The sequence below is a fragment of the Hermetia illucens genome, chromosome 1, assembly GCF_905115235.1.
Source record: "Hermetia illucens chromosome 1, iHerIll2.2.curated.20191125, whole genome shotgun sequence".
Classification (NCBI taxonomy): Eukaryota; Metazoa; Arthropoda; class Insecta; order Diptera; family Stratiomyidae; genus Hermetia; species Hermetia illucens.
This window is the reverse complement of record NC_051849.1, coordinates 82,880,511-82,896,644: the sequence shown is the minus strand read 5'-3', so window position 1 is coordinate 82,896,644 and position 16,134 is coordinate 82,880,511. Positions and strand designations below refer to the sequence as shown.

The window sequence follows — 16,134 nt, the reverse complement described above, 5'->3', positions numbered from 1 at the left end:
CTCCTATCCTTATTCTTCTTCGTGTTTGTGTTTGACCAGTGCGGTTTGATGTTGTTGGTTGATTCGTCTTCGGTGCTGACGTTGCCACTATATATTTTGTCTTGCCTTCATTCATGTGCAGCCCAAGATCTCGCGCCGCCTGCTCAATCTGCATGAAGGCAGTGTGTTCGTCTCGGGTGGTTCTTCCCATGATGTCGATATCGTCAGCATAGGACAGTAGTTGGGTGGACTTGAAGAGGAACGTACCTCTTGCATTCACCTCAGCATCACGGATCACTTTCTCGAGGGCCAGGTTAAAGAGGACGCATGATAGCGCATCCCCTTGTCGTAGACCGTTGTTGATGTCGAATGGTCTTGAGAGTGATCCTGCTGCTTTTATCTGGCCTCGCACATTGGTCAGGGTCAGCCTAGTCAGCCTTATTAATTTCGTCGGGATACCGAATTCTCTCATGGCCGTGTAAAGTTTTACCCTGGCTATGCTATCATAGGCGGCTTTAAATTCGATGAACAGATGGTGCAACTGTTGTCCATATTCCAACAGTTTTTCCATCGCTTGCCGCACAGAGAAAATCTGATCTTATATATGAGACAGATAATGCCTCGTTGCCAATCGTCAGGCATTGATTCGCTGTCCCATACCTTGAGCACAAGTTGATGAATCACTTGGTGTAACTGGTCGCCTCCATATTTAACCAATTCGGCTGTAATTCCATCGGCTCCAGGCGACTTATGATTTTTTAGCCGATGAATTGCACGGACTGTTTCTCCTAAACTTGGTGGTGGCAGTATTTGTCCGTCGTCTTCAGTTGGCGTGACCTCCAACTCGCCGATGTTCTAGTTGTTCAGTAGCTCATCAAAGTACTCAACCCATCGCTTCAATATGCCCATTCTGGCGGAAATCAGATTTCCCTCTTTGTCTCGGCAGGATGAGCATCGAGGTGTATAAGGCTTCATCCTGCTGACTTGTTGGTAAAACTTCCGCGCCTGGTGCGGTTGCTCCCTGTACTTTTCTAGTTCACAGACTTGTTGGTTCCCCCAGGCTTCCTTTTTTCGTCTGTGAAGTCGCTTCTCCGCTCGACGGAGTTCGTGATAAGTCTCTGCGCGTGCCCGCGTTCTTTGAGAATGCAACATTACTCGGTATGCGGCATTCTTCCGTTCCGTTGCTAGCTTACATTCATCGTCAAACCAGCCGTTCCGACTCCTTTTGCGGCTGGGGCCAAGTATATTTGTGGCCGTATCCATGATAACGTTCTTCAGGTGGTTTTGCAAGTATACCCCCCTTAAATTCATCCTAAAACGATGTAACTCACTGTATGTGTGTATGTGTTTACACAAAACCTTAAAAAAGAGACCCATGCTAACAAGGGGAGCCTGCCTGCTGCGCCACAATTTCAAAGCAACTCGTTTGTATAAGACGTTTTGAATCAGGGGAATTTTTTCATACCCCGCCTCACCACCATACCACACACATCACCAACGGAGCAACAACCTGTATCCGTTCCAGACCTGCCTTAATAAGGAACTCCAAACATCCCTGTTTTGCGCCGAGATCCACCAATTCGATATCCCTAAAAGTTGTCTGGCATCCTGGCCTACGCAACCGCTACATCTCAGGCAAAATCCACCTCGTCTTCTTTTTCTAAGTAGTTATTACCCTTAAAGACTTTCTGGGCTGAATAATCCTCATCCATACGCATTAAATGACCCGCCACCGCAACCCATTCGGCCTGATTTTATCCAGAACCATGGTATCACGCACAGATTTCGTCGTTATTTAGACTACGAAATCGTCCATCCTCATGTAAGGGGCCAAAAATTCTTCGGAGGATTCGTGGGCCAGAGAACGCAATTTTCCTTGCTAAGAACCGAGAAATACATACGGACTGACAACACAATTGTCTTGTACAATAAAAGCTTTGACCCTATAGTGAGACGTTTCGAACGGAACAGTTTTCTTGCGTTGTTTTATTATCGCTATCCCGAATTAAACTCTCTTAGTAACCGTCAAGACAGTTCAAATCGATTTGCTCAAACATCTAAGGAGTGCTTGAAAGAAGGGATTTTCACCGCAAAGTGTGAGCAACAACAATGCTGATGCTATTAAACGACATCGGTAAACTATCCGAATGAGGCATTTACAATGGGCTTATGAAGGGGGTTGTCTTTCAGATAGATGGCGCGGATTCCCAAAAATTGGTGATCGTTATTGGCTTTACAAATGGCATAGAAGTCACTATTAACGTTACACACGAGGTAATTAAAGAGATTAGATCCTAGCTTGAAAACGCTGGCTTCGTGGTAGGAGAGCATAAAACTAAAGTGGTCTCAATCATGAAATGGAGAAAGATAACATCTATAAACATCAGAATTAGCGTGCAAACCAAATATCAGAAACCATCGCTCAAATATTTAGGTGTCCTGAATTACCACAAAATAAATTTCACATCTTGAAAATATAGCAATAAAAGCATCTGAAGCGAGTAGCTTACTATAGAGAGTGTGGCCAAATTATGGTGACTCAGGGCAAAGCTTTCGGCTCCTTATCCGGACAAGTATCACTTGAATTTTTATCTATGCAGTTCCGGTTTGGTCTTTGGCTTTAGAAAAAATAATGTTATAGTGTCAGAGTGAAATTATGCGGTGTTTCCAACGATTAATTAATTGAAATAATAAAAACTTGTTGTTTCTTTTTCGTTGGTGTGGGTATTTCTTCTTGCAAATACCGATATTTCGGGAACCACTTGTTCCCTTCATCAGTGCAAACAACTTGAATAACATGAATTTCCAAGTCAACTAAGTACATTGCGAGAACCGATCGCGGATCGACGCCTCCTCCTGGCGAAAGAAATGAGACGATTCATCTGCACCTATAGAATTATACTAGATATATCCAAGTGGCATAAGCGTCGACATGGAGAAATTAAGTACGAGCTAATCCAATTCCTAAGCAGGCATGGGAGGTATCTCACGGGAATGACGGCTCCCTATATTGCCAAACATAAACATTGTTCCTCTCTTTGTACCCTTTTACAAATATTATCAAAATGAAGGCCTAAAGTACTAACCGAGACCTTTCATTTCATACCCCACAAAGCTATTTTTAGGAAAAATGTTCACCTCCTTTTTGCATCTCAACATACACTCATCCCATCAAATGCTAATTCAGAATACTAGCATTGTCACCATTAGAATTATAATTTGCATTTTAGCACTTCGGATAGCTGAGTGGTTAGAGCGCAAGGCTGTCGTAAGGAAGGTCGCGGTTCAAATCTCACTGGTGGCAGTGGAATTTGTATCGTGATTTGACGTCGGATACCAGTCGACTCATCTGTGAATGAGTACCTGAGTCAAATCAGGGTAATAATCTCGGGCGAGCGCAATGCTGACCACATTGCCTCCTAGTGTACTGTTACGGTCTTGAATGAAGTGCTCTAACACACTTCAAGGCCCTGATCCAACATGGATTGTTGCGCCAACGATTATTATTTTAGCACTTAGCGTGAACAATAGTGTATCGATTCCATCGTCAGTAGAAACAGAAGAATAAATTCAACAATCCATCAAGGTGCTCAAATTGTTGCACTTATTCAATCTGATGAAAATCAAAATGAAGCTGCTCGGCATCTGAATTTAAGTCAGCGTGTATAACAGAGATATCAACAGCGTGGAGGCTACAAAATTCAACGTGGACCTGAACGCGATACATCTCAACGAGATGGTCGTTATATTGTCACAAGTTCGTTAAGAAGTCGCGTATCTGAATGCAATTCAACTGGCACAACACTTACAATTTGAGGAGGTCAATGTCAGGCGATGGACAGTAAACAGATGTCTAGCAGAAGGAGACTTGACAACCCACATGTCTGCAACTGGCCCAAAATTGACAGGAGTCCATCGCCATACTCGCCTTCAGTTCGTTTAGAAACATGTAAATTGAACGAAAGAGCGATGGACATCGACGATCGAGAATGACAGTCGCGCACGAGTATAACGAAGACCTTCAGAGCGGCGCGTGAAAACGGATCTTTTCTTTATCGAAGAGGCTCGTAAATCACATAGCCTTGCTAAGCAATGTTATTTTGAGTAGATTTTGGAGGCCTTTGGCGAACAAAATGTTTCAGCCTCTTCTGCATGGAGGTTCACAATACTTCGTTTCAATAAATATAAGCATTGCTGTATAAATCGCATGTGACAGACAAGAAAATAGGCAGACAGATGAGTTGCTAGATTTCCCATTAAACGCATCCCTTCATACGAAATACAGAATGCTCGGCGTGTAAATATGCAATGCAAATGCGTACATATTTAGAGTGCATGGGTATGTTTGTGCGTAGATCGGGAAGGTAGAAGGAAAACCCGTGGATAAAAACCGCTATTGGAAGGTCACTCAGAACATGAAATCAATATGGAGGAAAAAAGGATATTTTTGCTCACGTAACCAAGTATAGGCGGCTATTTTGAGTGGGCAGGCATTCTAGTCGATATCTTTTAACTGCAGTTCCTCGACGATGGATTACGTGGCCTGCATCTAATACTACAAGTAGGGTGGAGAAATAGGTGTCTCATTCCCAAGAACGCTCGTTACATGGACGTGAAAAGATGGCTCACAGCATTTACGATCAGACGCGCCTCCCAGAGGCCAAAGTGGATGAAAGGTGGATGTCAGGGGAGGTCCCAAAAAAAAAAAAACGAAGATTCACAGAAAGAAAAATAAGAAGAGGAGTAGAATCCGAAACGGAAAAACGCCAGAGCCATTATAGTTCTGTATAGCAGTGTAACGAATGGAAAAAAATTGTACTAAAAAATCAAGTGGCATCTTCTTAAAATCTAAACAGTAGTAAACAGAAAAAATAAGAATAGAGAAGCCGTGTGATTTTTAGGACTTAAAAGCAAAAAACCCTCTCATCGAAAAAAGGACAATCAAATTAAATTAAGGAAATCAAATTAATAACTGCGGAAATGTTTCAATAAATACAAGGGAGGTAAAACAACGGAAGGGAACTGCGGAAGCATAAACCAAAGCAATCGGCAACAGGAGTTTAAAACCTGCATTGAATATCATCTTTAAAAAAGGTGATAGAACATACACCAATATTCTCAGTGAGGTGAAAACAAATTTGAAACTGATAGACTTAAGAGAAAACGTCAGCTGAATCAGAAGTTCCTTAAAAACAAATTCAATTCTGAATCAGAGGAAGCCTCTTGGTAAGACGGCTCAGACACAATAAAAAAAATGCTTGGAAAGGCCATTTATAGAGATTGTTTACCGGAGCGGTAGTCAAGCTCATTCAACGAGCGACGCTATAGACGTGGTTGAGCTCATGAGGCGATGTCCTTCAATAAATCAAATTACTAAGTTGAAATGTGATCTAGTCGAACAAAAGACAGAGATAGTCTAAAGCGCAATGAACTTGGAAACGTGCAGCACACAAAATGCAAAGAGCGCGAAATAAATATTTTGCTGAGACTTCCATCTTCAGCTAAAAACAAGCTAAAAAAGTAACCATAAGCTCCGCTCTTCAGATATAAGAGTTTTGTGTATTTCTTATATAAGAATATTTAAGTAAATATTTGGCCTATTTGTATTGGGATCGTAATTGATGTGCATATATTATACCATACTATTCACTTTAGTATGATATTGACATGCGAAGTCTTTGATTACAATAACTTTGTTAGTAATAGTGCGATTTCTACCAAAGTTGAGAGCATCATGCACTATATTATAGCTTATATTGCCGCAATATTTTATGATTCCAATCAATTTCGAAAAATTTTATAATGCAATAGAATCCCAATAGTTGGTATCGTCAAGCGATTGACGGTTTGGTACGAATCATCGAGATTGCCAATAATCGGCAGTACAAAGTAGAGAAAATTAACTTAATTCTACGAATTAGCCGGAAGTATGATACTCACTCCCAAGTAAGGTAAACCATTAGTGGATCTTCCTCATACAGACTGATATGTCTGGTCAATACCACTGGCAAATGATTTGAACGAATGATATACAATAGGCTGCTCCCAAATGCAGAAATCAAGGGCCTGTCAAACAATTCGGATCTCAACCGTTGATGCAATCAATATGGTGACTGGTCCGGCACAGGCTGCAACAGAAGAAGCCAAACGCTAAGCAGTGGTAATACTAAATGTGAAGAATGCGGACGATGGACTGAAAATATTTTCCGCAACATGCGGTGTACCACAGGACTCTGTCCTAGATCTCTTACTGTGACAAATTATGTATGAGGGAGTGTAGACGCTACGTTGCCATAACAGTGGGACAACCATTAGCTTCATGGATGATAGCAGGAAAACAATAGTTGCAAAACGCCTAGACGAGATCGAGATCTACGCAAATGATACAATATGGGAGAGTCAATTCTTGACTGAAAATTTATCACTTGCATTTCTGCATAAAACAGAAGTATCTAATCAGCAAGAGAAGAAAGGGGACAACCATAAAAATTAAAGTTGGCGAGGTTACCAGTGGTTATATACTTGGGAGTACTGATTGACAAAAGGTTTAACTTCAGAAGACACATTGAGTGTGCAGCAACTAAAGCGTTTTTTTTTCACTGTTACAATCTCGAAAATACTACCGAAAATTGGTGAACGAAGACAAAGTTTTCTTATTTCAAAGGTAATTAACTCCGTTTTACTCCACGCTGTTCCAGTTTGAGCTTAAATGAAACTGCAAAAAGCTAGGATTGGCGAGGTACACTTCGGACATGCAGTGCTTATCGGACAACATCAGGAGAATCAGCATAGTCAGCCGGCATGTCAACGACAAAAGGTATGCAATCAGGGAGTCGAGCGTATTTTGGTGGCGGCTGGCACGGCGAGAATCTATTGCAGAATGGCCAAAATCGTTGGACATGCCGAATGTAGCCAGAGGGAATTAAACTAGTGGGCATGAAGGTTGCCTTGCGTATCTACATTCATATGGTCACAACGAGCCAACATACTGTCCAAGGTAACATGGCCGAGAATGTGCAGCATGTTGTACTGCGCCAGGTTTACCGCGCACCGAACAAGATTTGAGGTTATCACAAACAGGCACCGACAGACACTCGGAATCAAGTTGAAAAGGAGTTGAAAACTATTCACCACTCGGTTACACAAAAAGAATTGCGAAGAAAGCGAGAGAACCACAATGAGTCACAGTTAAGAACTGATCCAACCCCGCGACAAAAACGTTAAGGGGGTCATCACGCGGAATCGAGGCATCAATTGTATCTAGATATAGTGTAAATATATAGGCAAAGGGATTTTTTGATTTTCGAAGTCGTTTGGAAATTACAGTGTTAAATAGGTAAAATGTTACAGGCCACGTTTATGTTGATCGTCGTAATAAAACGCGAATTTATCGGTCCGAATGACGTTCGAATGACTTTTTAATTTTGGTGATTTTGTATTTCTTTTTGTTGCTTCCAAGTAATGTTTTTGTTCTTCTGTGTTTGCTTTAAGAGGTTATCCCTTGTGTCGGATTCGCGGAATCGAATTTTTTTTTTGACATCAATTGTATCTAGATATAGTGTAGAGTATATGGGCAAAGTGATTTTGTGATATTCGGAGTCGTTCGGAAATTATAGTGTTAAACACGTGATACGTCACATGTGAGATTTATATCGATCGCCGTAATAAAGATTTATCAATCCGAATGACGTTTGAATAACTTCTCTAAAAGGACAAGAATTGAAGCCTAGGTTTTACATGTGTTTTTTTTTTTCAAGAAACCTAAGATTTATGGACTAGGTATAGCAACTTAATGGTCAGTTAAGATTTTATGGTTAAAAACCGCAATCTACTTTTTAAATGCGTTTTTCTCGAAACTGCATGTTGAAAATCGGCTGAGCCCATAGCCCAAAATCTACCCAACGAAATTCTTTGAAATTTTCATTCGATAGTTTTTTTTATTCATTACAAAAGCCTGGAAAAAACGCCAAAATTTGCAAAAATAAAAGTTTAACAAGGCACCAAAAATTTAGTTTTCAATCATCATCAACAACGCAACAACCGGTATCCGGTCTAGGCCTGCCTTAATAAGGAACTCCAGACATCCCGTTTTTGCACCGAGGTCCACCAATTCGATATCCCTAAAAGCTGTCTGGCGTGCTGGCCTACGCCATCGCTCCATCTCAGGCAGGGTCTGCCTCGTCTTCTTTTTCTATCATAGATATTGCCCTTATAGACTTTCCGGGTGGGATCATTCTCATCCATACGGATTAAGTGATCCGCCCACCGTAACCTATTGAGCCGGATTTTGTCCACAACCGGATGGTCATGGTATCGCTCATAGATTTCGTCATTGTGTGGGTTACGGAATCGTCCATCCTCATGTAGGGGGCCAAAAATTCTTCGGAGGATTGTTCTCTCAAACTGTTCCGCTCAAAACGTCTCACCATAGGGTCAAAGCTCTTACTGTACAAGACAACGATCTTGCCAATCCTCATGTATTCCTCGAAGACTTGGGTTCTTAACAAGAAGAATTGCGAGCTCTTGGCCGCGTTCGAGAGAAAAATCTTCCGAAGAATTTTTGGCCCCCTACATGAGGATGGACGATTCTGTAGCCTACATAACGACGAAATCGGCTCAATAGGTTACGGTGGGCGGGTCACTTAATCCGCATGGATGAGGATAATCCAGCTCGGAAAGTCTATAAGGGCAATATCTATGGTAGGAAAAGAAGACGAGGCAGACCCTGCCTAAGATGGAGCGATGGCGTAGATCAGAACGCCAGACAGCTTTTAGGGATATCGAATTGGTGCACCTCGGCGCAAAGCCGGGATATCTGGGAGTTCCTTATTAAGGTAGGCCTAGACCGGATACCGGTTGTTGCGCCGTTGAAGATGATGATGACTATTGACCTGGAAAAATTACTATATATGCTGAAGATATTAATAAATATATGTTGAAAAATTCGTATTTACAACTTTTACCAGTTCTTCACAAAAAATTTCGAAAAAAAGGCCTTCACACGGGCTGACAGAATCATAGAGGTGATCATAAAACAATTTAGAAATGTTTGAAAGAGGAGTAATTCAAAAGTAAGAACAGCACATGATTTGAAGCCGAAAGATACCGAGTGACGTCTTTTAAAATGTAAACAATTGTTTCCAAGACGCGGAAGAAAAGGTTTTCTCTTTCATCGCATCGTTGCTGGCAACATAACTACACTAAGGTTTCACTTAGCATAGGTAATCATGGAGTAAGCACGGTTCACACATCGAACTCGTAACCAAAGCCTAATATTCACGTTTCAGAACGTTTGCTATATATTTAGTAGGATCAGTTGGGGGCAATTTTTTATAAGCTGCTTATCAAACCTAACGAAGCCATTACAAGAGTTCACCAGTGACTATATTTGATGCATTTGAGGAAAAATGGATAAAGCAAAACATTTCTGCTGCGTGATACCAGTCAGCAACATGATATTAACAAATGACAACAAATTATTTTAGATTCTAGTATGTTTTGGTAAGATTGGGATTGGTTACACGTATGATTCCATTAACAGGACATAACAGATGATAGATATTTCGCATTATTTCGAAAAGGGGGGATATCTACTAATCATGATGATTTTTTGTCGTTCTAACTATGTTAAACCGAACGATGTCAAGTATTTTAAATCGCCATGAAATATAGCTCCTTATTACATTTAAAGTTGCCGAATTTCATGGAATAGTCTTACATTCCTATACTTTTAAAGGAGCATTAAGGAAATTTGTCTTTATACTAGCAAAAATCAATAGCTATCAATCGGATATTCATTGCACAGCTCAACAGTTCGTCAATCTATCAAGGCAATAGTCTATTTTTTAGATTGTACCATGAAGAAGATTCCCACTGTAATAGAATGACAACCGTCCATCAATCTTTCTAAATAAATAATTCATAGCCCATTCACGAATACAATTTGTGAATCGTTTCATGACAGGAAGTATCCACCAAAGCCAAACAAAAAAGGATTTGCGATAAAATGGAAACCAATATTTGTTCAGACAACAGAAAAGTAACTTCGATGCTACTTCATTTCTCATTTTTTACAAAATAAGAGCGAATTCAATAGATTTTTTGTCTCCAATCGTTGATTAAAATAGAGAATGAATCTTAACTTACCACTATCGTTCACTTCGGCTTTCCGTTGAGACGAACAGAAAAACCACACTGGAATAGATTGCATATAATTAGTCAATAGGAACAAATAATCAATAAAGGATGAAAGGTTAAGGTCAAACCAAAATATACTCACCATATATTGTCAGAATCAAGACTATCACTGAAATAATGACGCCAATATGTGATACAATGTTGATTAGGAACGTCGATGCATTATTGAATGGCCTAGTGGAACATTTCATAACTGAATTTGTCTCCTCGATTGGCACCTGGAAATAAATTGCAGAACAAATTTTATAATTGTTTTTGATATCATTTTTAGAGACACATTGCAATCTCCCATTGAGGATAAATTTGGTCAGTTTTGTGACAAATTGAAGGTTTATAAAAAAATGAAAAAATTTTACTTTCGAAAATAAAAGTTGGGAAAAACACAATTTGATTGGGGGGACAAACATTAATCAAAGATTTATGGTCGAAATAAATAATTTAATCTAGAAAAACGAATTTTTTGTGATATAACTTCAAAAATGGACGATTAGAGAAGCGTGAGAAAATGATGTAACAACTCAAGAGATCAGGTCAAAACAATACAATTAAAATATATTGAGATCCAGTTAACTGAGGACTATCAGAGAATATTTGTTCCGAACAAATACATTGTGCTTTATAGGATTTCCAGTCATGAGTTACAGGATGCTTTTCGGAAATTAAATTTTTATAATGCGATGGAAAGGAACTTAAAAATTTAATTTACCGTAGGAGAATGCTATCCTTGAAAGGTTTGGCAATAGCTCCTACTCCTGCTTTACAGCTACCCGGTACAGAGAAATGAATCTCTGTCCCGAAAGCAGAAGCAGAAATTTTAAAGACAAGGAGAATATGATTTTCCGTCCAGCACAATACAATATCCAATAAAGTGAATGAAATGAGCGATCCAACTACATACCTGAATATCCTGTAGGGTTAGCGGCGAATGTACTTGAACAAACAACTGCTCGTCTGTTGGAAGTTCATTTATTAGTTTCACTTTATACTGCAGAGATCCATGTGCTTTCGCCTGAGGTATCACTTCCAGAACGGATGCATCCGATGGTTTAACCTGAAATTTTTCGTGTTATTGAAGGTTGACATCAAAATAAAGTAGTTGAGATGCTGCAATAGTGAGCAGATACATGTTCTGAGTGCACTCCATATTCTGTTGGATACTACAATGGATACAGTTTCGACAGATCTACGCGTTTAGAAGTTTGATATCCTTTAAAATTATGTCTATGAAATACAATTTCTTTTCATTAATATGAATTTAAGAAACGGCAATATTTAAAGAGTTCCAAAAGCGTAGCTCTAGAAAAAACCCTTACAAATAATCGTCAAGTATCCAATTTATGATTCAAGTGAAGTACACCTAATATTAATAATCCTCTCTTTTTATTTGAAGAATACAATTACAAACAACCTCTTTAGAAAAAAAAAACATTTACAAAGGCAGGAAATTAAAAATCAGCATTGAGCCATAGAATCCTTGAGTTCATCGATTATAACAGCATATCCTTAATCCTCAATCGTTGAAACGGAACAACAAACAATACCCGCATACATACATAATACATACAAGAAAAACAGTATTAATCAAGTATGAGAAATGCGTAAAATAAGTTTCCGGAGAAGGAAATATAATGAATTACTTTTTTCATGTCATCGGTACTCGGAAATTCATTTTGACGCACAGATCGAATGCGTATGGATAAAATCGTATACCTACAGACAAGTAGATAAATGAACTGAATGAAATGAAACATAAATTTCCTGATTACCGGAAAATAAACTTTTCATGTGGAAGATAAATTGATTAGAAGATGGAATAAAGAGACAAAAAAATCTGTCTTTTGTTAAATATGTATGACCTGAAATATCCTGACGACAAGCGGATTCCATCGATGAGTTTTTCTATCCATTTTTTTGTATATCCTCCAATGATTGAACGTAATCTGATGTTCCACTGAGTGATTGAATTGAGTGAAATAGATCAGTAGTACTCAAGGTTTAATTATATACATATATATACTATAGGAAGGTAACGTCCATCTAAAGTGATTTTATCACTAAACCTATGACCATATTTTTGAAGATGAAATTGTTTTTATGTAGACGGTTCCTTCAGGAACGGAAAATGGTGTCTTGACAACACTCTTCAATTAAGAAGCACCTAATAATTTCATAGCAAATCGAAAACCAGAAGTTGAACTCTGGTTGAATTTAGATAGACACAAAGGTACCATTCCGTATAATTTCTCGATATGTCAAGCTATACCTCACGGATCGTCTACCTCAGAGCCGAAGTTCCCAGCCAATTTTTAGTAATTAAGGGGGGAAACCACATTAGGAGATCTCCAGAATCGATATTTTTATTACAACGATCGTTAATTTAGCTATCCCAGAATATACTGCAAAAATTTCAATGCAAAACAAACCATGTGCTCGGAGTAGGCTTCTTGGTCAGCCAAAAATGAAACCTGTTGTTATCGGCTTTGAAAATAAAAGCGAAAGGCTATGCACTCTGCGTTTATGAGGCAAATTTAGAAATATAAGCCTCATAAACGGTCACGCCCGTACAGAGGAGACTGCAGAGTCGGAGAAGGATACCTTCTATGAGGCAGTTGAGCGGACCCTCGAAGCCTGTCCCAAGTATGATATCAAAATCATACTTGGAGATTTCAACAGTCAAGTAGGGACGAAGCCCGTATTCAGGCGATACGTCGGCTTCCATAGTTTACATAGGGACGCCGACGATAACGGACTGAGGATTATTCAGTTAGCAGTATCGGACGAAATGGTTGTTGAAAGTACCTGGTTTGCGTCGGAAGCGGTCCACAAACATACATGGGTCTCTCCAGACGAGACGACTTTCGCCAAATTGACCACGTGCTGATTGAACGCCGCCACCTCTCAGCCTTGATGAATGTCAGAACATATGGGGGGGCCAATATAGACTCGGACCACCATCTCGTTGGCATGGTGCTCCGAGCTCAAATTACGACACCACCTACAATCCCCTCTGACAATCAAGTGAGAGTGAATACTGAAGCTATCTACAACACAGCCCTCCGCAACACCAATGAAGGAGAAATAGATGCCGCAATAACCGCAGTCAACAGAGATCCTGGAGATACTTGGCCCCAGCCGCAAAATAAGTCGGAACGGCTGGTTTGACAATAAATGTAAGCTAGCTACGGAACGGAACGGAACGCGGGCACGCGCAGAGACTTATCACAAACTCCGTCGAGCGGAGAAGCTACTTCACAGACGGAAAAAGGAAGCCTGGGAGAATCAGCAAGTCTGTGAACTCGAAAAGTACAGGGAGCAACCGCACCAGGTGCGCAAGTTTTACCAACAAGTCAGCAGGATGAAGCCTTATACACCTCGATGCTCATCCTACCGAGACAAAGAGGGAAATCTGATTTCCGACAGAATGGGCATATTGGGGCGATGAGTTGAGTACCTTGATGAGCTACTGAACAACCAGAACATCGGCGAGTTGGAGGTCCCGCCAACTGAAGACGATTGACAAATACTGCCACCACCAAGTTTAGGAGAAACAGTCCGTGCAATTCATCGGCTTAAAAATCATAAGTCGCCTGGAACCGATGGAATTACAGCCGAATTGGTTAAATATGGAGGCGACCAATTACAAGAAGTGGTTCATCAACTTGTGCTCAAGGTATGGGACAGCGAATCAATGCCTGACGATTGGCAACGAGACATTATCTGTCTCATACATAAAAAGGGAGATATCACACAGTGCAGCAATTATAGAGGTATCATGTTGCTGAGTACCATCTATAAGAGATTTTCCTCTATCTTGCTAGGCCGGATAGCCCCATACGCCCAGAACATCATTGGCCCATACCAAAGAGGCTTCACTCTAGGCAAATCAGCAACAGATCAGATTTTTTCTCTGCAGCAAGAACGACCCGAGGCGTACAAACTGCCCTCATCAAGGTCGAGCATTCGGCGCGAGATCTTGGGCTGCACATTAATGACGACAAGACGAAGTATATGGTGGCAACGTCAGCACCGAAATCCAACCAACCAACAACATCAAATCGCACTGGTCAAACGGGAAGAATAAAGATAGGAGACTACAACTTAGTGCGTTGATAATTTCTCCTATCTAGGGTCGAAAATCACAACCGATAACACGATGAATGAAATCTGCGCACGGTTGTTGGTAGCCTTTTTCCGCTTACAAAAACTGTTCCGCTCAAAACGTCTCACCATAGGGCCGAAGCTCTTACTGTACCAGACTATGATCTTGCCAGTCCTCATGTATTCCTCGGAGACTTGGGTTCTTAGCAAGAAGAATTGCAAACTCTTGGCCGCGTTCGAGAGAAGAATCCTCCGAAGAACTTTTATGAGAATGGACGATTCCGTAGCCTACATAACGACGGAATCTATGAGCGATACCATGACCGTCAGGTTGTGGATAAAATCCGACTCAATAGGTTACGATGAGCGGGTCACTTAATCCGTATGGATGAGGATGATCGAGCCCGGAAAGTCTATAGGGGCAATATCTATGGTAGAAAAAGAAGACGAAGTAGACCCGGCCTAAGATGGAGTGATGGTGTAAGTTGTGGCGTAGGTTATGCTCAATAGGTTGTGGTGGGCGGGTCACTTAATCCGTTTGAATGAGTATGATCCAGCCCCAAAAGTCTATCATAAGAGCAATATCTATGGTAGGAAAAGAGGACGAAGCAGACAAAGCCTGAGATGGAACAATGGCGTAAGTCAGGACGTCGGGCAGCTTTTAAGGATATCGAATTGGTGGATCTCGGCGCAAAACCGGGATGTCTGGAGTTCCTTATTAAGGCAGGCCTAGACCCGATGCCGGTTGTTACGCCGTTGATGATGATAATGGTCAGTCCCTTCTGCGAGTGGGTTTGAATTTGTTGCAACTGTATTTTGTTTGTAATTAAGGCTAAGAAACATCTTCATGTCGGAAAGACGACTTTTCAAATTTCTTTTCAAACGCCCTTATTCTCAAAACGACTTATTTCACATTTGCAGGAATATCAACTCAAAAAAAAATGGACGGACCGATCATTATAAAATTTGGAGGTGTAATTCTTTATAAAATTGCCAAGAATATGTACCAACATTTAAGACAATATTTTTTTGCAATATTTGTGATAAAAAGTGGTGAAATTGAAATATTTTTCTGAGTACCCGAAAATTATTAATTTTATGGTTCATGTTCTTTGAAAATAAGTTAATAATGTAAGACTAAAAACTGTTTACCTTGAGATGAAAATTGGGATCACTACACACAACGCAGTTGGAGAATTCTAGTTACGATCTTCAGTGGAATGATGTGGCGTAACGTTTTTATTTTTAGTTAAAATTTTTCAAACAAATTCTCAAAAGTTATTTGGAATAAGTTCCAAAAAACATACGTGAAAGTAGGCCTTGAAATATGGTTTCCCCTGGCAAAGAACTATCGGAGCTAATTGGATTTTTTATGTTTATTTTGAAACATGCTTCATCTTTACGAATATATTTTTAAAAAAATAGTTTTGATCGCTCTCCGGCTACTTTGAAACGTCCTTGACCGCGTAAATGTAGAAGTTTCACAAGCTACTTGAGGTAAGACCTCGTTCATCTGACTTGTTTGACCCATTAGAGGCTGAAAAACGCACTGAGTTCGCCTGCAATAGTTATACAAAAATAAAATTTCACTGGTTCCTTGGAATTGACGAATATATTGCTTTCTTAGCAGCCATTTGCTGCCATCTTCAGCGAATTCCGCTGAAGAAACCAATTAGTGATGTATATTAGTAGCAACACGGAAGTATTTGAATAACACGGTACCCCTTCCTGCACAGCAGTTCATTCCATTTTGTTTCACGATTGGACTTTTGACTTTTTTATATTTCGACTCGCTTTGAAACTCTCTTTTTTTATGCACTTATGATGATTTATCAGAATTTATATTTAATTAGTACTAGG

At 40.1% G+C, this 16,134-nt stretch overlaps 1 protein-coding gene across 2 annotated transcripts in view; it reads right to left on the bottom strand.

Annotated features, from left to right (window-relative positions):
* LOC119661259 (nuclear pore membrane glycoprotein 210) overlaps positions 1 to 16,134 on the bottom strand; it is a 165,977-nt gene that overhangs the window by 19,477 nt on the left and 130,366 nt on the right. For both annotated transcript variants that reach the window (XM_038070512.1, XM_038070511.1), the window contains exons 23-25: positions 11,075 to 11,227; positions 10,259 to 10,394; positions 10,126 to 10,173 (exon numbers count right to left, since the gene is read on the bottom strand). In XM_038070512.1, coding sequence (XP_037926440.1) covers positions 10,126 to 10,173; positions 10,259 to 10,394; positions 11,075 to 11,227 — 337 coding nt within the window. The remainder of the gene's footprint in view (positions 1 to 10,125; positions 10,174 to 10,258; positions 10,395 to 11,074; positions 11,228 to 16,134) is intronic.